At 49.1% G+C, this 21,039-nt stretch overlaps 1 protein-coding gene and 6 non-coding genes across 7 annotated transcripts; 2 read left to right on the top strand and 5 right to left on the bottom strand.

The window, feature by feature from the left end:
- Positions 1 to 5,607: 5,607 nt before the first annotated feature.
- Positions 5,608 to 5,680, bottom strand: TRNAR-CCU. The gene has a single exon. It is a non-coding gene; the product is annotated as a tRNA-Arg (tRNA).
- Positions 5,681 to 5,910: 230 nt separating this feature from the next.
- TRNAR-UCG lies at positions 5,911 to 5,983 on the bottom strand. The gene has a single exon. It is a non-coding gene; the product is annotated as a tRNA-Arg (tRNA).
- A 230-nt stretch (positions 5,984 to 6,213) lies between these two features.
- Positions 6,214 to 6,286, top strand: TRNAR-UCG. The gene has a single exon. It is a non-coding gene; the product is annotated as a tRNA-Arg (tRNA).
- A 358-nt stretch (positions 6,287 to 6,644) lies between these two features.
- On the top strand, positions 6,645 to 6,717 carry TRNAR-CCU. Its single transcript has one exon. It is a non-coding gene; the product is annotated as a tRNA-Arg (tRNA).
- Positions 6,718 to 7,127: 410 nt separating this feature from the next.
- Positions 7,128 to 7,200, bottom strand: TRNAR-CCU. The gene has a single exon. It is a non-coding gene; the product is annotated as a tRNA-Arg (tRNA).
- Positions 7,201 to 10,329: 3,129 nt separating this feature from the next.
- Positions 10,330 to 10,443, bottom strand: LOC122207465. Its single transcript, XR_006196877.1, has one exon. It is a non-coding gene; the product is annotated as a U11 spliceosomal RNA (small nuclear RNA).
- Positions 10,444 to 12,113: 1,670 nt separating this feature from the next.
- Positions 12,114 to 19,344, bottom strand: MRPL58 (mitochondrial ribosomal protein L58). Its single transcript, XM_042916565.1, has 6 exons — positions 19,117 to 19,344; positions 16,089 to 16,125; positions 13,457 to 13,516; positions 12,820 to 12,902; positions 12,557 to 12,726; positions 12,114 to 12,298 (listed from the first exon to the last, which is right to left on the bottom strand). The coding sequence occupies exons 1-6, from the start codon at positions 19,300 to 19,302 to the stop codon at positions 12,214 to 12,216; spliced, it is 621 nt and encodes a 206-aa protein (XP_042772499.1). The 5' UTR covers positions 19,303 to 19,344; the 3' UTR covers positions 12,114 to 12,213.
- Positions 19,345 to 21,039: the final 1,695 nt, after the last annotated feature.

The raw sequence follows: 21,039 nt of genomic DNA, 5'->3' as shown, positions 1-21,039 counted from the left end.
AGGTGGTAGAAAGCTTTCTATTACCCTTGAAGTCAGAGGACCTCGTATGCCTACCACTTTACTCTTTTGACTTTTAATTGCTGGTTTTAGACTACTTATTCACTATCTTAAGACTTGCCTCTTCTCATTCACAAACATCAGGATTATAATGAGAATTAAATGAAGTTTCTAGGTAAGCAGCTGTTCTGAGCAGAGGCATCTGACTGGATGAGGCTTAAGCCCTGTAGGAAAAACCTGGAAGAGGAAGGGTAGCCTGTACAGACCAACAGTTTTGTGACATTGCTACCAAAGATTGCAGATGGGCTGTACTGGAGAAATGGCAGCAATGGCTGGTAGTGCTTAGAAGGTGACGTGGTCCTAAAGGACATAAACAGGAGAGCCTAGGCACCATCACCCCTGATCGTAGGGGCTGGCACTACGCTGAAGGTAGAAGGTTAAGGGGCAAGGTGTGTTCCACTTAAGAGCTGCTCTAGTTGTGACAGTCTGTGATGTAGCTGTGCCAGAGGCCTTTCATGCACCAAACAGAAATTAGCACCACACGCTTTCCGCTGTGAATCCTTCACTCAACTGGCGCTGAGTCATCCCATTGAATATCGAAGAATTCAGGCGAGTGAAAACACGGGGGATCTGAGAAAAAGCCGTTCAGTTTGCTTTTGGACTGCGGTTAGAACTCCCCTTCAAGGAATCTCGATGCCCACTCAGGAAGTTTTGTAACAGGAGTCCCTAGCATTGGAGGGAGACCCTTTGTAAGACTTACTGGAGGAGACACAAGTGAACCACTGAGAACATGCTCTCCTTCCAAGGCACTTGCATAGTATTGGGGCACTTCTAAATTGCATACCCTCCTGGGTGGTTTGCAGTTTTTGCATTGAGTGGACATTGATTTTACAGAAAAATTAGTCACTAGGGGGGCACCTGGCTGGCTCAGTTTGTGGACTGTGCAACTCTTGATCTTGGGTTGTGAGTTCAAGCCCCACACTGGGTGTAGAGATAACTTAAAATCTTTTTTTTTTATTTTTTTAAAAAATTTTTTTTTTTCAACGTTTTTTATTTATTTTTGGGACAGAGAGAGACAGAGCATGAACGGGGGAGGGGCAGAGAGAGAGGGAGACACAGAATCGGAAACAGGCTCCAGGCTCCGAGCCATCAGCCCAGAGCCTGACGCGGAGCTCGAACTCACGGACCGCGAGATCGTGACCTGGCTGAAGTCGGACGCTTAACCGACTGCGCCACCCAGGCGCCCCGAGATAACTTAAAATCTTAAAAAAAAAAAAAAAAAAAAAATCACTAGTAAAATAGGATTATATCTTTCAAATCAATAGGAAAAAGAGCAAGAGTTAAAGATAGAAATCAGCAAAAACAGTTGCAGCAGGGTGGCTCAGTCTGTTAAGCGTCCCAACTCTTGATTTCGGTTCAGGTCATGAACTATGATCTCATGAACCAGGAGATCGTGCCCTGCACCTGGCTCTGTGCTGAGAGCAAGGAGCCTGCTTCAGATTCTCTCTCTCTCTCTCTCTCTCTCTCTCTCTGCACCTCCTGCATTCATGTGCATGCTCACACTCTCTAAAATATTTTACATTAAGAAAAATAAAAAGCATAAATACAGAATCAAACACACTTAGGATAATTATGAGTCAGTAAACACCCCTATTAGGAGGCAAATTTTCACACTGGGTCAACCCAAAATCCAACCACAAGCTGTCCATCCTTAAAAAAAAAAAAAAAAAAAAAAAAAGATGTATCAAGGTTCCAAGTCATTATTTAAAAACTGGTATCCTGGGGGTCCCTGGGTGGCTCAGTCAAGCATCTGACTTTGGCTCAGGTCATGATCTCACAGTTTGTGAGTTCAAGCCCCGCATCAGGCTGGCTGCTGTCAGCACAGAGCCTGCTTCGGATCCTCTGTCCCCCTCTCTCTCTCTGCCCCTCCCGTGCTCGCGCACTCTCTCTCTCAAAAATTAACATTAAAAAAAACCCAAAAACCGGCACTGAAGGGGAAAAAATTAAGCATTTATCCTACCTTTTTAAACAATTGTATTTGGGATAAATTAATAGACAATGAGAGAAGTTCTTTACAATGTATTTCAGCTAATAAATGGAAAAGAATATTAGAAAAGTGACTATTCTGTAATCCGTAATGAAATAGTTAATTCCGGCAAAGCTCATCAGTGGATGAAACCATTACACGAAAAGTTGAGGAACTTGACCATGATCAGGCTGTCACCTCTTGATGCCAAGGCTATCTTCTATACCTTCTGATCTATATTAAATACATAGCACTATTTGAAAGTTCTTTTTCCCCCTAAACGTTGAACCTGAATTTAATGGAGGCATTGAAACTAACTTCCAATTGAGAAGAAATATCTGGCACAATCCCAAGCAGGCTCTGCACCGTCAGTGCAGAGCCCAACGGGAGGCTTGATCCCACGAACCGAACCAACTGAACTGTGAGATTGTGACCTAAGCCAAAATCAAGAGTCAGATGCTCAACCGACTGAACCACCCAGGTGCACCAAGAGGAAATATCTAGGATAGAAGAACAAGTTAAATGACACCATGAAGAAGTAAAGATAAACCTAAAATATGAGACATTTGACCTTTGCTTTTCAACAAGTCAGTGGGTAAGGTAAGGACAGCTTACCCAACATCCAAACGTGGTGTATAACCTTATTTGGATCCTGATTTGCACCAATCAAGAGATGAATATTGAAATATGTGAATGTCTACTGTGGTGAAATGTTACGATGTCTGGGATTACTTTAAAATACTTAAGGGGCTCCTGGGTGGCTCAGTTGGTTAAGCATCTGGCTCGGTTCCGGCTTGGATCATGATCTCAGGGTTCATGGGTTTGAGCCCCAAGTCGGGCTCTGGTGCTGGTAGTGGGAAGCCTGCTTGGGATTCTCTCTCTCCCTGTCTCTCTACCCCTCCCCCGATCATGTGTGTGCTCACGCTCTCTCTCAAAATAAATAAAAGAGAAAAGGGGTTCCTGGCTGGCTTAGGTTGGTAGAGCACCCAACTCTTCATTTCAGGGTTGTAAGTTCAAGCCCCCTGTTGGGTGTAGAGATTTTTAACAACAACAACAAAACCCCAACACTTTAGGGGGAAAAAGGGATAAAGGGATTAATGGAGCAAATGTGAAAAAATCCTAATGACTGATAACTCTAGGGTGGTTCATGCACTATTCTCTGGTTTTGTGTATGTTTGAAAATTTTCATAATACACAGTTTTAAAGGATGGGCAAGAATGTAGACTTATATTACCATCTAGCAAGGTAGAATTCAAGACAAAAACATGAAATGTGTCAAATGTAATTATTAAAGAGAACAGTAGACATGAAAAATGATTGGAACCTTGATGTGCTGAAAAAAAATATGAAGCATCAAAATATATAAAGCAAGAAGAGTTTTAAAAATTGCTGGATGCATAACATTGGTATAACGTTTGTAAGGATTTTAACACACCGATTTTTGGCATTTGCAAAACAAAGACTATAGCAGACTAATAAAAAGGCTCACTTAATAGCTTATATACTAAATTCTATGTCATACAAACAAAATAACTGGAAACTGATGTTAGACAAGAAAGAAAGCTTCAAATTAAAAAAAAAAAAAGAAACTGATCCCAGAGCAAATGTTACACAAAATCAACAATAGCCAAAGTATAAGTTATAATAACAAAACAAGACAAAAATGCAGGCACTTGGAAACAAACTCCTCATTTTCATGAATTCCAATGAAAAACCAAGTGATTACAGAGTGTTGGAAGATAAAAATAATGCAAACATTCATAGAAATGTTCAATCCTAGAGGATTAGAAAGATCTAGAGGATTCTAGAAGATTCTTTGCTGAGTGCTAGCATTATACCTTAGTCATATCTATATTCCCCAGGGCTTAGCACTGTGCTTGGCATTCAGAAGAATCTTCATATGAATTCATAATGAATGAAGGAAAAGAAAAGATGAAATTCGAGCTTTCAGGGATTCACATCTAGCTGAGAGAATATCATATCACATATAAACCTTGAATAATGGGGCAAAGTAGGCTGTTAGTAAATGGTGACAATCAAGACTTATAGAGCACATGTGCTCCAGGCATCGTTCTACTCACTTTACATGAATATCATCTCATTTACTCCCCACAACAACCCTGTGAGATGGACAGTGTATCAGCCAAGACATTAAAGAAGTCCCCTGAAGGTGACAGGATTGCCAATGATGTTCTCCACCCGGAGGCCTTCTCTGAGTACTCAACCAAGTGTTCCCCACCACCCCTTTTATTTTGAAACCATCCTATTCATCAGTTTACTTGTTTACTGCCTTCTCTCTCACTGGAATGTAAGCTCCATGGAGTCAGGGTCCTGAGGATGGTTTTAGAAGTGAAGCCTGAAACCCAGCGAAAAAGCAGTGGCTCCAGCGGTACAGTCTAGGGCCACGATGTTGCAGCCACGTGGAAGGGCCTGGGAGCCAGAGATAGCTTAAAAGTAACATCCACGGAGTGCTTGGCTGGCTCAGTCTGTAGAGGGTGCAACTCTTGATCTCGGGGTTGTGAGCTCGAGCCCCACGTTGGGTGTACAGATTACTTAAATCTCAAAAAAAAAAAAAAAAAAAAAAAGCATCCTGAAAACTTGGTGACTGGTTTGGAGTAGAGAGGACATGAAGAATTCTGGATGATCCTGGAGAAAGGAGAGGAAGATTCTGTACTTCTGGAAATTTGTTGTTTCTTTTTGAAAAAGTACAAGGAACAGTGGTTTTTAAACTTTTTGGGGTAAAGAGGAAAAGCCAATGAACACTACAGCCGCCCCCCCACGGGTAGACATGGTATCCTCCAAGCGCACGTAATGTGAGAGTCAACCTGGAAAGACCAACCACTGCCCTGTGTGCTCCAAAGTAAAAAAAAAAAAAAAAAAAAAAAAAAAAAAAAAAAAAAAGACAAAAGACAAAATCTGGCCAATAATAGGTTTTTTTTTAAATTAAGCATTTTACTAAAGGATCATATACATAGGAAAGTGCGGAGATCATAAACGTACCTCTCTCCGCCAGCCCCTTTTCAAGCACTCCAGTGCCACCTTTTTCCCGAGGGCCTGGGCTGATAGCAGAGGCTGCACTGTCGTCGCCTTGCGCACTGCGCGTGCACGCCTGTGCTTCCGCGCACGCCTTCTCGTCCCAGCCCGGGCAGTGGGCAGGTGTGCCGTTTCAACAGCGTCCAGGGCGCGGGAATGGGCAGCACCCCGACCCTGCAAGCCCCCACCCCCCGGCTCCGGCGGGAGGTTTGAGGGGCAGGGGGCTGCCTTTTGCGCTGCTTGTAACTTTCCTGTGACGGACTCACACGCACGTGGATCTGTAGCCTGCGCAGCACTTTCACGAGGTGTATATGGATACCAACCGCGGCAACAAGGAAGTGGGCTGTGTTCGCTCTCACATGGATTTATCTTTCAAAGTGCAGTTGGATTTGATCAAAACAAAAGGCACATTACGTGCAACCAAGGCATCCACACACTCCAAAAATAAAAATAAAAAGGTGCTATTACAAAGAGAAAATCGTGCCCACGTGATACTTGTTTTCATCGGACGCATGATGACAGGAAAACGCACTTGCGCAGGTAAACCTTGCCACCCCAGATGGGACTCGAACCCACAATCCCTGGCTTAGGAGGCCAGTGCCTTATCCATTAGGCCACTGGGGCTTCACGTAAGCGGCGCCCGATCACATGCCTCTTGAACTGTGACGCCGTGTGGCTGCGTAATGACGTCAGGGCCGGAAGCTCTCCGGTACAAAACTCGTATCGGAAGGGAACCCTCACGCTCAGCCTAGTAGAGGGGGACTGCGGTCAGGACCCGGTACCGAGGCCCGACTGTGTCTAAAACGAGGGTAGGCCCTGGGATTTGGTTGCGGTACGGGTGGATTAAAACGTTTCGACCACGAAGGGACTCGAACCCTCAATCTTCTGATCCGAAGTCAGACGCCTTATCCATTAGGCCACGCGGTCCCCTCACGTACTCGGCCGTGCCGGATACCTATTTAGTAACCTACAGCTGCACTATCACTGTCTATCACTGTCGCTAATTGCAGGGAGGGACCGCACCCGACTCCGACCCCGGCACACCTGTGGCACACTTGGGGGTCGGGAGCACGCGGTCCTCTCCTGCCCACGTCCAGGGGCCTCCACCTCCGAAGGGGCTGCACCTGGCCCGCGCACTGTGGCGCCCCGGGCGTCGCGGCCGCGTGGCCTAACGGATAAGGCGTCTGACTTCGGATCAGAAGATTGAGGGTTCGAGTCCCTTCGTGGTCGGCCTCTTTTTGGACCGAAGGGCAGGGCTCATGTCCTTCGGTGGCGCGGGCCATAGCAGCCTCTCTCGGCCTCGTTTGTGGGTTCGTCCGGTCTCCCTCTTCATCCCCTCCCGGGTCCCTGAGGCAGCTCGGCACGCGCCTTCCGGGAAGCCCGGTCCTCTCCGTGGAACTGCGCGCCGCCAGAGCCTGGTAGTCCCCGCGGAGCACGGCCCCGTCGCCTCGCCTCGGACTCTAGCTTTTTTGCTGGGGGCTGGTGGCTACTCGGGTCCCCCGGGTTGCGCCGCGGGGGGCGCGGGGGGGGGGGGGCGGGCGGGCGACTGCGCGTTACCACGGACCACGTGGGTGCCGCGTGTTGTCGCGCCCCAGTGGCCTAATGGATAAGGCACTGGCCTCCTAAGCCAGGGATTGTGGGTTCGAGTCCCACCTGGGGTGGTCTGTGCAGCCTCTCCCTCGCGGGAACTTTTGGCGCCGGGAACGCGTGCGCCTTCGCGCACCCCGGCCTCCCTCCACGTCGACAACCGGGTCCCCAGGGGCTCCACGCGCCTCGGCCCTGAGCTCCCCGGAGCCGGGCTCACCTTCTCCTGCCACGCAGTTTTCCAGGGCTGGGATCCGGGGGTCAGTGCGGCCTGCGTCGCCGCGCTCCGTCAACCCCTCGCCCTCCTCAGAAACTCTACACCCCCTTTAAGCCTCCAAGCCAAATGCGCCTCCATACCGTCCTCCCGTGGGCTGTACAAAAGTTGCGGGGTGGTCTTCTCCAGGATTTTTCATGCGTCCGTGCCGCGGGGGCGTGGATTCCAGGGTGCGTAAAGCACGAGGCGCCGGGAGAGCCAAAAAGGTGCCCTTACCCCAGGTGGGACTCGAACCCACAATCCCTGGCTTAGGAGGCCAGTGCCTTATCCATTAGGCCACTGGGGCCTGCGGCTCGGGCCTCCGCCATTCCGTCCCCTAGACGCGACCGGCTGGGAGTCAGCGGCGCCCGGGTGCGTGGAGCCTGCCGTCCCAGCCATCGTGTCTCCCTCTGCAGAACGGACGAAAAACTCAGGAATGTCAGGAAAGTGTAGTGTAGGGAAGTGAACGAGCACAGAACAGCGTCCATCACAAATACCGGAACCTAAACACGGGATCTTCACCATCACCAGGCAATGCACAACCAGGAGGAACAAATCTGTCCGGTCATAAATATATATCATATATAGCAAGTCATATATAAAGCCAAATAGAATGTTCAGCCTATAATTTTCTTTCTTTAAAACTCTTGTACAAAAAGTAATACAAATAAAGAATGAGCTCATTTTTAAACGTTACACACGGTTTAGAATCCACTATTAAAATCCATGAGCTTCTGAAAGATTTGATTCCCCCGTCGTGCCGAGTGGAGGACTTGCCTCTCCCATTTCCACGCGTCCAGGGCGCAGGGAATTTGGACACGTTCTTCTTTGGTTTTCTCTCTCCGACATGTGCAAAGTCTGCACAAACTCATCTCCTTCCCCCCTTAACATCAGCAAGAAGGAAGAGTTTGACCCACCTGGCTCCAGTCCCCTGCCTTGAAGGTGCTCTCCTTTTAAACCATGTTTTGTTGTTGTTTTGTTTTGAACTTTATTTGTTTATTTTGGGGGAGAGAGAGAGACAGAGACAGAGAGAATGAGCAGGGAAGGGGCATAGAGCAGGAGAGAGTGAATCCTGAGCAGGTAGGTCTGGGGCCTGGATCCCACCAGCCATGAGATCTTGACCTGACGGGAAGTCCGAAGCTTAACTCGCTGAGCCACTCAGGGACCCCCATTCTTGTTCATTCTTTTGTCCTCAGCCTCCTAAAAAATACCTTTACTCCATGCCCTACATGGGGCTTGAACTCATGAACCTGAGACCAAGAGTCACATGCTCTACCCACTGAGCCAGCCAGGCATCCTAGGCCTCAATCTTTAAGTTTATTTATTTATTTTGAGAGAGAGAGAGAAAGAAAGCGAGCAAACAGGGAAGGGACAGAGAGAGAGAGGGAGAGAGAGAATTCCAACTTGGGGCCTGAACCCACTAACCCAGAGATCATGACCTGAGATGAAATTGAGAGTTGCACACCTGCCCCCTCAAGAAAAAAGGTGGGGGGCGCCTGGGTGGCTCAGTCTGTTAACCTTCCAACTTTGGCTCAGGTCATGATCTAACAGTTTTGTGAGTTCGAGCCCTGTGTCAGACTCTGGGCACTGTGCAGAGTCTACTTGGGATTCTCTCTCTCTCTCTCTCTCTCTCTCTCTCTCTCTCTCTCTCTGCTCCTTCCCTGCTCGCACTTTCTCTGTCTCTCTCAAAATAAATAATGAAACAACAACAACAACAAAGGGTTGAACACCCGTTGGACTGAGCCACCCAGGCCCGCCGGAGGTGCTCTCCTTTAAGATGAACCAATTTGTTCCTTGAGGTGCACATGCAGCCAAGTGTACAGATCTTAAGGGTCCCCCTAGCTGGATGAATGCAGAACGCTTCATTCTTGTTCATCCTTTTGTCCTCAGCCTTTTCAAAAAAAAAATCTTTATTTATTCCACGTCTTACATGGGGCTTGAATGCACGAACCTGAGACCAAGAGTCTCATGCTCTACTCACTGAGCCAGCCAGGCGTCCCAATCCTCAGCATTTAAGTTTATTTATTTATTTTGAGTGAGAGAGAGAGCGCAGGGGAGGGGCAGAGAGAGAGGGAGCGAGAGAATTCCAACTCAGGGCTTGAACCCACTGAGAGATCATGACCTGAGCCGAAATTGAGAGTCGGACGCTTAACCGACTGAGCCAGCCAGGCGCCCCCTCAGCATTTTTAAAGGATGGGTCCTACTTCTGTGCTCTATTCCCCGTCCCCTACCCAGCCTGCTGTTTCTCTACCTCTTTATCCCCTCCTGTGTGTCCCAAACACTTCTCCAGGTCTTTTCATGTACCCTTAATGTCTTCTGAGGGCCTCAGGGGTCCAGCGCTTTGCTCCAGGGTCAGCCCACAGGGATGCCTCTTCTGGTTTCCCCGCTGCCACCATCTAACCCAGCACGTCCCCATATTCCGCTCTGCTCACCCTCAACTGCTCCTACCCATTCCCAAGACTCTTCTTGTATCCTCTGCCCTGCACACTCTAGCTGCAACCTCACCCCCAGCCCCCGGGCTGGCTGCATTCCCTCTCCCGGGCGTCACTCCGTCACTCCCGGAGGCAGCTCCTCACCGGCAGAACCATCCTCACTCCACCATCCTCCCAAGGCCATCCTCCCTTGTGCCTTCCCCGCCTCGAGGCACATCACACACGTCACTCACCTGCTCCCACCCACCCGGCCCGATTTCGGTCTCCATAATCCTTTCGCGTCTGCTACTTTCTCTCCATCCCTGTTGCCACTGCCCCAGTTCCAGGATGGGTCCCTGACTCCTCCATGGGTCAGTCCGCCAGCCTGCACGCATTTCCCCGCACTCTCCTCGCCCGCTCGCAGTCAGGTTAATCTTCCTCTGACAGCCTCTGCAGAGGAGGAGGCTAAGTGTCCTAGTCTGTCACACTGAAGGCCTTTCTAGACCCGGCTCCCACTGCATGTGGCCAACATGGCTTCCACAGCTCCTCATTGCCTGGGTTTCAGCCAAACTGAACCGTCAATCATGGTTAGCATCCCCCAAGTACATGCTCAGTGCCATTAACCGCTTATTGATTCATTTAAGCCACACAACAATCCTATTAGGTAGGCACGGGTAACATCACCCCTAGTTTATTGATGCGGAAACTGAGGTTCAGAGAGGCTAAGTGGTTTGCCCAAGGCCCCACAGCTGGGGTGGTGGAAGGCAGGAGCTGACCCTGTATGCACTGGCTTCAGAGCCCATTCCCTGGATACTGTAGTTCACTGTCCCAGCCATAGGCAGGGCTTGGACACCACTGGAGCCTTTAGGTGACAAGGTCTTCCTGTCTTGCTCGAATGGCCAGCCAGCCCCTCCCCTCCTATCTCAAGCGCCTCAAGTATATCTTCTCTGACCCTCAAGCTAGAACTAGTTACTTCTCTGGTTCCCAGAAACTACTTATTTTATTTATCTGGTTGTTTGGGTGGGGGGTGTGCAGGAAACAATGATCACCAGCTGCCCAGGTAGCTAAAAATTATGCTTCCAAAATCTCTTGATGTTGTAGCTGCCCTACGCGTGCTTTTCACGACAGAAGCCCTTTTTTCCCCAGAACCTGCTTAGATCTTAAGTTACTCACGTTTTAGGTTGTTACCGTAACAGAAATCCAGTTTTCTTCTCCACTTTTATTATCACCTGATCGAATTTAAGTTCTCTGGAGGAAGGACTGTTTTTGTTCATTGCTAGTTTCCTGGGACCTCACCCAGGGCCTTTCACTCAGTATTTGTTGAATTAGCAAACAGACCAATGAATGTTGCACTGCCTTGCATATATGAGCTTCACCCCCAACTAGGCTCTGAATCTCTTGAGGGACTCTTGGAAGAGTCATTTATCAATAACTTGTCCCTTTTTTTTAAACATTTTTAAAAAATGTTTATTTTTGAGACAGACAGAGCGTGAGCAGGGGAGGGGCAGAGACAGAGAGGGAGACACAGAATTCGAAGCAGGCTCCAGGCTCTGAGCGTCAGCACAGAGCCCAACGCGGGGCTCGGACCCACAAACCGTGAGATCATGACCTGAGCCGAAGTCAGACGCTCAACCGACTGAGCCACCCAGGTGCCCCTGTTGTCCCTTTTTTACACTTCTGTGAATGATGAGGTCCCTGCTCACATAAAGTTGTATATACCACTACAGCTAATTATCTTGCATTTCGAGCATCACAGGGCAGTATTTGCTGAACAGGTGAACTAGATCAAAATTACAGAGAACATTCCAAGAAATTCATACACACCAGAGTAATCTGCTTTAGTCATGCCGGCCTGGGTTCTTCCCATACCCATAGGATGGCAAAAATCTATTTTCAGGTCTGACTTACTCTTTTCCTGCCTCTAAAATCCCACAGCATGTGACAGCAACCTAACACACGGCGTTCCTTCCTGCTGAACAACCTCAGCATTTCTTGGTCACCTACATTTCTTAAAATCTAAATTCTAGAGGGGTGCCTGGGTGGCACAGTTGGCGAAGTGTCCGACTTTGGCTCAGGTCATGATCTCATGGTTCATGAGTTTCAGCCCCGAATCCGGCTGTCTGCTGTCAGCACAGAGCCAGTTTTGGATCCTCTGTCCCCGTCTCTCTCTGCCCCTTCCCCCACTCATGCTCTCTTTCCAAAATTAAATAAATAAATAAATAAAACCCAGCAGGACCTAATGTTAAAAAAAAAATCTAAACTCTCGAACTTGAATTCGAGTCTCCACATTGAGCTTCTGTCTCCTTTCCAGTCTTACCTCCCGCAACCCATGGCGCGAATCCACCATTCAGATGGCTCCCTCAGCTTCTCCACCCCAGCCTTTTCTTTGGTTTGTCTTATTCATACGGTTCCCGCCAACTGGCGTGTCCCTCCCGCACCTCTACTAAAATTCTAGTCCCTTTTCAAGGCCCAGCTCAGGTGCCCCCTCCCTGTCTCAGCCCTCCTAACCCGAGGTGTGTTCCCTGAGCGCAGATACCGCAGCTCGTTCTTATTTCCGCCTGGCTGACCGGTGCTGGTCAACAATCGTGAGGCAGATTTCAACATACAGAAAAGGTCCGAATTCTGTTCTGAAGCATTCTGAATGAGAGGCGAAGCCCACTGCGTTTACTGCACTTTACTACAGCTAATGCATTAAGTGGATAATTAAGGTTTGACAACATGTGATTGCCTATAAAGACCTTTGCAACCAGTGCCTGCCACCCTCCTTCCAAATGAACATTCTCATGGTGGCGCCCACGTTAAAGCCAAGCATTAACAGCCGCAAACAACAAGGGGTCTCCTGATGGTGTTAGAGCTCGCGGCTGCCTGGATGTCCTGAAGAGGGTCTGTGTCAGCTCTGGAGGAGGATTTCAGTCCATATCTACCCTCCTGCCTGTCTTTATGACAGAATGTATCCTCTTTTTTCTCAGCCTTTCCCGATTCATGTTTTCTATCCTGAAAACAAAAAGACCGCAGTTAGGCCCAGATGCCCAATCAATGCTTTTCAAAGCGGAGAGGAGCTGGCAGCTCGGTGGGAAGGAAGCAGCCGGATCAGCAGGGACCAGCCCCGCTCGGGTCAGCGGTTTCTCTCGGTCCCGGAGCCTTCCCACCTTCTGCTGGGAAGTCGCGGACTCCCCCTGCCTCCTGTCTTCTCCGTGCAGTCCCTTGTCCCCACGACTCAGCTGAGAGAAGCTCGGGGGCACTTTCTGGTACCTGATCCTGTGTAGTACAGCATCTTCTTTGGATGGCTCCTTAGCTGGCTGGCTGGCCTCAGCAATCATGTCTCGAATTTTCTGAAGACAATCTGCCAGATTTCGGAACTGATAGCGGCTGCATTCAGAGGTGAGTATCAACTCTCCTGACTTGTTGATCTTATTTTTATGCTGCAGAGAACAAAGGCAACACCAGAGTTCTACAGAGTAAAAGGTTTAAAAACGACTGAGGGATGATGGAAAAAGAAAGGAACCGGTGGTTACCGTGATGGCCATCTTCTGCCGCGCAGGCTCGGCAATCCACTCGGCGGTTGCCAAATGGAACCTGACTTCAGCCTTGGAATTCACTGTAAATAAAGGGACCAGAGCGCATGGGTCACAGAGACTCTCAAGTAGGCTCGGCGCCCAGTGGCTGGTGACAATCCTGAAACGGGGAGGCGAGACACCCAGCCAGGTGTGACCCGTGACACAGGTCCTGTGTCAATTTGGGAATACAAGGTTGGTGATGGAATGAGCCTGCAAAGATAGTAAGGCACTTCTGGACAAAAATTAACTTCTGGGAACTAAATGCTCAGTGCTTCTCTAACAATTTAGTGGGATCTGAAAAGAAGGGGGAGAGGGCATGGGTTCCATGAGAACGAAAGAAACCTGTTCTCAGAGCTGGCTGCCAGCTCACACTGTGATTTCCCTTTGTTTCGGTTCACAAGCCAACCCTAGTCTTAGCAACCCACAGCTGAGAGTCTAAGAATCAGATCACATTCAAAGAATAAAGAGGATTATTATAAACTGGTGGTATTTAAGCTTCTGCTAAAACAATCCCTTTATTCCACATGAATGTAAGCATAGAACTCAAGTGCATCTCCCGGCCAAGTTTCAAAGTGAAAAACAAGGTGCCTTGTACCTTTGTTAACATTCTGGCCCCCAGGACCGCTACTCCGACAATAAGATATCGTCAAACGATCTATAAAACAGAACACACACCGAAAAAAGATTATCCCCTGGCAAAATGCTCAAACTGTTCATTTATTATCAATACAGTATGACTATCCCTATTACACATCTTTCTTAAAAAAATTTTTTTTTAATGTTTATTTTTGAGAGAGACAAAGACAGAGCGTGAGCAAGGGAGGGGCAGAAAGAGAGGGACACACAGAATCCGAAGCAGGCTCCGAGCTGTCAGCACAGAGCCTGATGTGGGGCTCGAACCCATAAACTGTGAGATTATGACCTGAGCCAAAGTCAGATGCTTAACCGACTAAGCCACCCAGGTGCCCCACACATCTTTCAATGACTTTTATATAACAAACATAACGTTCAAAGCAGTAAAGGCAGAGATTATTTACAGATCTCAAAGCTAAAATCAAGTGCCTTTCCAAGGTCACACACACAGCAAAGGAGGTAAAGTTATGACCTGGGTTGTCTGCTTCTGGTTCAGTACATTTCCCCAGATCCGGCTGCTCTAGCTTCTTGCTGTTTATTTGTTTTAAAGCAAAGACTCTGTCAAAAGCTCAAACTGAGGGACAAACTTAGTTTAATGTTGTATTTTGAAACGTGGTGGATGTGGAATCCCAATAGACCGTAAGCTCCAAGGGGGCAGACATTGTGTATTCCTGGTGCCCAGGGCCCGGTTAGTCAGTGTTTAAAAACATCCCCACTGGATGAAACGATTCTAAGTTTATTTATTTATTCTGAGAGAGAGAGAGAGAGAGAGAGAGAGAGAGAGAGAGAGAAAAAGCACAAGTTGGGGAGGGGCAGAGAGAGAGGGAGAGAATCCCAAGCAGGCTCTGCACAGTCAGCACAGAGCCCGATGCGGGGCTCGAGCCCACTAGCCATGAGATCGTGACCTGAGCCGAAGTCGAATGCTTAACTGACTGAGCCACCCAGGTGTCCTTGGATGAAAGCATTCTAGAATCGGAGCTGGGAGTCTTGCTTCTAACACGGGCACAGCCACTGGCCGACTGTGATCTTGGCAAAGTCCCTCTGCTTCTCTGAGCCTCAGATTTGCTATAAAATGTAAAATGGGCTTTCTTCCTTCTATTTTTATGGTTCGTGAAAAGCAGACTCACGGTGTCTGAGGAAAGTAGGGAAGCATGGTAGGGGGAAAATTTCGGAAGGCTGGATGGTGAGCCGTAAGAAGACCGGGTGGCAAAGACCTGGAACCGTGGTGGTGGACAGCGGGCCTTGGTGGGCAGCGGTGGCCCGTCTCGGGACTGCTTCCAAGAGACCTTCTTCCTTTTGAAACGTCAAATCAGTTCACTTTTCTGCAGAGGTAAGGACTGCGTGGTACTGTCGGGGGAAGGTTCTACCACGGTGTGGGCAACCTTGCCTGTATCTGCATAGGCCGCCGAGGCAGGGTTTGCACTGTGGCCGAGTCCGTCTTCTAGGAAGGCCTGTGAGGCCCCCAAACTCAAGAGCACCCAAGGCAGGGGAGGAGCTGAGACATGGAGGGCTCCCACTCGCCTCCCTGTCTCCCTGGAGGCTGTCATGAGACTGTCTCTTTGCCCCCGGTTCTGATGAGACAGGCTTTTGCCACCTCCGGCCACATGCGCGCCTCAAGGCACAGCTGCCGGTGACCAAAATGCCACCTGCTGCGGGGCACCGGCTCCTAAGCCATGGGGAGGCCACTCCCTTGTGCTGCAGTTGATCAGGCTCTTTGTCTCCGTGTCACCTTGAACAAGGGCCTTGGGGAGCTGGCACACGTGGCAACTCCTCCTCGCACGGTCTGTGGACACCGCAAACTGTTGGACCCTAAAAGGGGCTTGCAGCTTCACAGGCTATGTCCGTCAGGCCTCACCTTGTGTTTGGTGGTACACAAGTCTAAAGTTATGCAAACAGTTCACAGGGAGAAGTCCCCACTTGGGTTCCCCAGCCACCAAATCCTTTCTTCTCCACTCCCCCAGCCAGTCCTTGAATCCAATTTCTTGTACATCATTTCAGGTCTATGTATATGCATAGAAATGTATGTTTCAGACACACAAACGTAAGACACAAATGGTAGCTTACTGTATGTATTCTTCTGCAGCTTAACTTTTTCCGGAGAACCATCAGCTCATCTACTGGAAAGACTGTTCCTTGTCACGAGGACATCAAGAGCTCTGATTCGTCTCGCACACTGCCCAGCACTCCACAGTGGCTGTGCCATCATTTCTGTGCTATTCTAAAGTGCTTAAAGGGCTCTGCTTTTGCACACCCAGAGACAGTTTCTTTACTTTTGTTAGGCTGGAGAGATCTGGAAGGATTGTGTGAGGGTGGGAGGAAATGACTGATTTTTTTTTTTTAATGTTTATTTATTCTTGAGAGAGAGAGAGAGAGAGAGAGCGAGCGAGCATGAATGGGGGAAGGGCAGAGAGAAAGGGAAACACAGAATCTGAAGCAGGCTGCAGGCTCCAGGCTCCGAGCTGTCAGCACACAGCCCAAAGCAGGGCTCGAACTCACGAACAGAGAGATCATGACCTGAGCAGAAGTCGGACGCTTAACCAACTGAGCCACCCAGGCGCCCCCTGACTGATTTTGTATAAAGCAAAATTACTTACCTAGAGGAATGTCATCATTGGCTTGCTTTGCATCATCCTGTAATATAATGTACACAGTGTTAAATAAATATCACCAGCTCTGTGACTCTTGAACTGGTCCAGGGCAATCAAAGAAAAGATATAAAGCCACAATGCAGGCGTAATACAGCCATTTTCAGGTCCCCAGCGAAATCACATCAGGATGACAGAAAAAGGCTCCTCGGACTCCAGAGGGCATCATGGGAGGCCTGGTTCCTTGGAGGGAGGGCAGGCTCCACAGTACACATGTCTCAGGGAGACTCCAAAAGGAATCCCCTCTACTAACCTAGAGCAACAAACCTGGTGGGCCACCTTGTTTCTCCCTAGGCCACAGGAGGCTCACATGGGGAGCCAGCTGCCTTGAGGGTCTATGTCAGAGACTACTCGTTCCAGGATTTCTCACCTCCGTCTCTCTCCCGTGTTGTTCTCGGTAGTGATGTCTTTGAACCTGAGTCCCAGGCCCACAGGCCCAGTGCAGACACTACCCACTCTGAGGTTCTTCTGGCTACCAACACTCATGGTGTCCTCATCTGTCCCCACCACTGGCTGCCTTCATCCCTTTTCATCTTAGAATTATTGGGGAGTGAAATCCTCATCCCCCTGCACTCCCTGCAGCACTGAGGAGGCCAGGCTCCACCCCCCTTGAGGGCTGCTCTCCCTCTTCCTCCAGCTTCCTTCTTATCTCCCTAATGACTTTCCCACTCTTCATTTGCTCTTTGCAATTTTTTTTCATGTTTATTTATTTATTTATTTTGAGAGAAAGAGACAGAGCACGAGCAGGGGAGGGGAGAGGAGGGGTAGAAGAAGAAGGAGGGAGAGAATCCCAAGCACACGCTGTGTGGTCAGTACCGAGCCCGATGTGGGGCTCGAACCCATGAACTGTGAGATCATGATCAGAGCCGAAATCAAGAGTGGGACGCTTAGCCGACTGAGCCACCCAGGCGCCCCTGCTCTTTGCAACACTGATATGCCCCTGGAATCCTTTCTCTTCTCTCTCTTACTCCTTCCCTAGAACATTTCATGCATCTATGAGGATGAAAATATTATGGGTGTTCATGACTCCCAACTGTCTGGCTCAAACTCAAAATCTTCTTCAATTCCAGACCCATAGAGGCAATTTCTATTTGAGGTCTCCTCATGGCTGCCTCAAACCTCAAACCTCCTCACAGAGGACTCCCTTTACTAACAATCTGAAATATTTCCCCAGTACTCTGGTCTTTTCATCACCTGTTTTCCCCATTTCTTTACTGTGTGCTCCTTCTACTAGAACATAACCTTCATGAAGCGGGGACCCTATCAGTTTTATCTGTGTCTGCAACGTTTGAAACAGTGTCTGACACATTAGGTATACAGTATGCTTTTTGTTGAACGAAAGAACAAATGACTTTCTCATCTCGATTAATGGCAACTCAATTCTTCCACCCCGGACTTCAATTCCTCTCTTATTCTCACTTCTTATAGAAAACACATTAGCAAGGGGCTCCTGGGTGGCTCAGCTGGTTAAGTGGCCAACTCTGGCTCAGGTCATGATCTCACGTTTCGAGAGTTCGAGTACCCCATCAGGCTCTGCGCTGACAGTGCAGAGCCTGCTTGGGATTCTCTCTCCAACCTCCCCCCCGACCCCGTCTCTCCCCCACTCATGCTTTCTCTCTCAAAATAAATAAACTTAAAAAAAATTACATTCTAAAAAAAAAAAAAATAAACACACTAGCAAATCTTATAGGTTTTCTCTTCAGAACGTAACTAGAACCTGAACCTGACCCATTCTTAAGAGTCTTTTGCTTCCTCTCTGCTTATCATCATCTCTTGACTGTGTAACTGCAGTCTTTTAAGTGGCCTTCCTGTTCTTGCCATTCTACGGTCTACTCTCTGTAAGTCCCTATAAGAGTGATCTTTGTCGTTGCTGCTGGCATTTTAAGATTTTATCTTTAGGTAATCTCGACAGCCAACGTGGGGCTTGAATTCACAACTCCAAATCACGCGTTCCACTGACTGACCAAGGCAGGCGCCCTGAGAGTGATCCTGGTAAAACTAAGTTGGATCATTCCGTTCCTCTGCCTCAACCACCCCAACAGGTCCCATCACACTCAGAATAAAGCTAAAGACCTGTTAACCCTGTAAACGGGCCTCCCTCCACCCCATCCCTCTCCTCTTTGGATTCATCTGCTTTGACTTCCCTGCTCAGCCACTGGCCTGCTTGCCGTCCCTTGAACAAGTCTCACTGCCTTGCTTCATCCGAGTCCTTACGCAAAAGTCATCTTCCCAGAGGTCTTCTTAGACCATCCTACTTAAAACTGCAACCCGACCGCTACCTTAGCACTCCTTCCTTCCAGGCTTTATTTTCTCCAAAAGAACTTATAACCATCGCACACACTCTGTAGTTCTGATTTTATTTATTGCTTGCTACCCTCCACTGGAAGATAAGCTCCAACAAGCATTCAGATGATCTTCCCCCACCCCCACCTCTCTATCTCCATGCCTCCATGGTGCACACACCACGCTTTCAACTGAAGTTTGTTGAATGAGTGAGCGAATAAATGAATGTTTTCTTTTCAGTCCTGTACGTAGAAATTCAGTAGAACTGACTGGGTCCTATCTCTCCTGCCCTGGTGCCTGATAAAGAGCCCGAACATAGCAGGCTGGCAACAAATGCATCCTGAAGAAACGAAGCCCTGTTTCCTGTTTTCTTCAGGCGCGCTGGGGTTCTTAGGAGCTACGGACATTTGGGCCTGGAGGCCGGGGATCAAACTCGGAAAAGCCGGTGGTCCTGCAAGAAACACGCTCAACGTGCTCTCGAGACGCCCGCACACCCCAAGCCCTCCCGGCGCCAGGACCCAATCTGCCGCCCCAGCCCCACTAGCTCCGGCAGCCAGCTCCCTCCCGCGGCCCCCGCCACGTCCTACGAGCAGCAGCCCCTCCAATTGCTCCAGCCTGGCCAATGGAGCCCCGGCTTCCTAACGTCACTGCAGAGGAGGGGAAACGCCCCTTCCGTCCGGCCTTCCCCGCTCACCGGGACCCTCCAGGCGGTGTCCGAGCCCCGGGATTCGGGGTAGAGCTTGTCCAGGCTGTAGATACTCTGGAACTCTGTGCCGTCGGCCTGCTTGTGCAGAACCCGCTGGGGGCAGCACACGGGCGGCGGGAGCAGCCAGGTCCCGGTTCGTCTCAGGCCCCAGCGTAGACACCGGGCCGCCGCCATGTTCGGGTGTCGGCGCTGCTTCCGGTGGGTGCCTGCTTCCGCGGTCCGCCAGCTCGCGCTTCCCTCGGGACTTTGGTTCCGAGTGGTTTTTAGCGCCCGCCAGGGTCGCTGGGAGGTGGCGAGCTGAGCTCCCGGAGTCACTCTCTCGGGTACCTTTCAGACGTTTCCCTTTGGCCGCCTCCAGGGGGACCTGGTTGGAACGCTGACGTCCTGCAGCGGCGGCGAAGACGTTGGCTAGAGGGCTCTAAAGGGAGCCTCTTGGTTAAAAGAACCCCGGATTCCGTGTTCCCCAGAAACACTTTTCTTTCCTTTACAGGGGCTGTGCCCTCCCGGATCGCTCTCCCCTCGAAATTTCACACCATCACTGAGGCCTGCCCTGCCTGACCTAGCTCGTCTCCTTCCCTTTTACTCTGACTCTGCTCTACTTTATCTTTTTCTTTTTTTCTTAAACATCACTCAATCTTACTTCTAGTTTATTGCTTCTGTCTCCAGCCAGACTGTAATAAGTTCCAGGGGGGCTCTGGCTCACTGCTGGGTCCCCAGCACCCAGAACCTGGTACATCATAGACCCTCCCCGCCCCCCCCCCCCCCCCCCCCCGCAATAAATATGTATAAGATGAATTCTTTGGGAGTGTGCTTTTGAAAGTTGAGTTCTGCGAGAGCTGAGTTTTAGTAACTTCAGGCTCATTCACAAGTCAGTTTAAGCATATCCCTGTGGAGCAGGTGTGTGAAGTCTCTGCAAGACAAATAACAGGTGGGAAGAGAAGCAGGCAGGTGGAGAAAGAAATGTTTTTTGTTGTTGTTTTTGTTTTTTTTCCACTTAAAACCAGCCACTTATTTATTTTTCCTAAAAACCAGCCTTTTTTTTTTTTTTTTTAGACGTTTATTTTTGAGAGAGAGGGAGACAGAGTGTGAGCAGAGGAGGGGCAGGGAGAGAGGGAGACAAGGAATCCCAAGCAGGGTCTCTGTGCTGAGCTGTCAGCACAGAGCCAGACAGGGCTCAAACCCATGAAGGGTGAGATCACCACCTGAGCCAAAGTCAGATGCTTCATGGACTGAGCCACCCAGATGCCCCAAGAAAGGAATGTCTTTAAAAGTGGACCCACATCCCCTCACAGAAGGAACAGTAGTTTTGTGGGGCACGACGACAGTTTCTCCTAGCCAGGAGATAAAGGAAAGCTGGGGAGGGGGGTTGGAGATTCAGGCAGCCAAGGACAGGCTAAGCAGCGCCCTTTTTTCAGGGTTCTTAATGATGCAGTTTGAAGTGTTGGGGTTCGGAGCTGACGAGCAGGAAAGAATTCTTGAGATGTCTTCGGTGGAAAAAAGGGTGGTTTTATGAAGCACAGGGACAGGACCTGTGGGCAGAAAGAGCTGCACTAGAGTTGGGAGGAGTGACTGATTATATAAGATTTTCTATCCTAAGAAGGCAAGGATGATGTCAGGGTCTCAGGAAATTCAATCTGTAGGTTTCTGGGAGTTTGGCTATTGATAAAATTGCTTTTTGCTTGTAAATCATCAAGATGATTACAACCGATAGAGACTCCTGTCCTGCATGACTGTGGTCTCTTATCAGTTAACCACTTGTTTTTCCTCTAGCAAAGTATTAACATTAAGACAACTGGCCATTCTTGGAGGAATGTCACTCTGCTGTCTCAAGGACTTGTCAGTGGGCTGTAAGTTGTAAAGAAATTTAATTTTCCATTTACTGTTTCCCACATCATTAAGACATGAACTTCA

The sequence above is a fragment of the Panthera leo genome, chromosome E1 (assembly GCF_018350215.1).
Source record: "Panthera leo isolate Ple1 chromosome E1, P.leo_Ple1_pat1.1, whole genome shotgun sequence".
NCBI classification, from domain to species: domain Eukaryota; kingdom Metazoa; phylum Chordata; class Mammalia; order Carnivora; family Felidae; genus Panthera; species Panthera leo.
The sequence above is the reverse complement of the archived record's forward strand: the minus strand, read 5'-3'. Positions and strand labels throughout refer to the sequence as shown.

Excerpts from the sequence above, each read along its gene's own strand:
- MRPL58 (XM_042916565.1), bottom strand. The coding sequence starts at position 19,302 with ATGGCGGCGGCCCGGTGTCTACGCTGGGGCCTGAGACGAACCGGGACC. Across the intron at positions 16,126-19,116 it reads ACACCGCCTGGAGGGTCCCG|GATGATGCAAAGCAAGCCAA; the intron begins GTGAGCGGGGAA and ends ATTATATTACAG. Across the intron at positions 12,727-12,819 it reads GGCAGAAGATGGCCATCACG|CATAAAAATAAGATCAACAA; the intron begins GTAACCACCGGT and ends TGTTCTCTGCAG.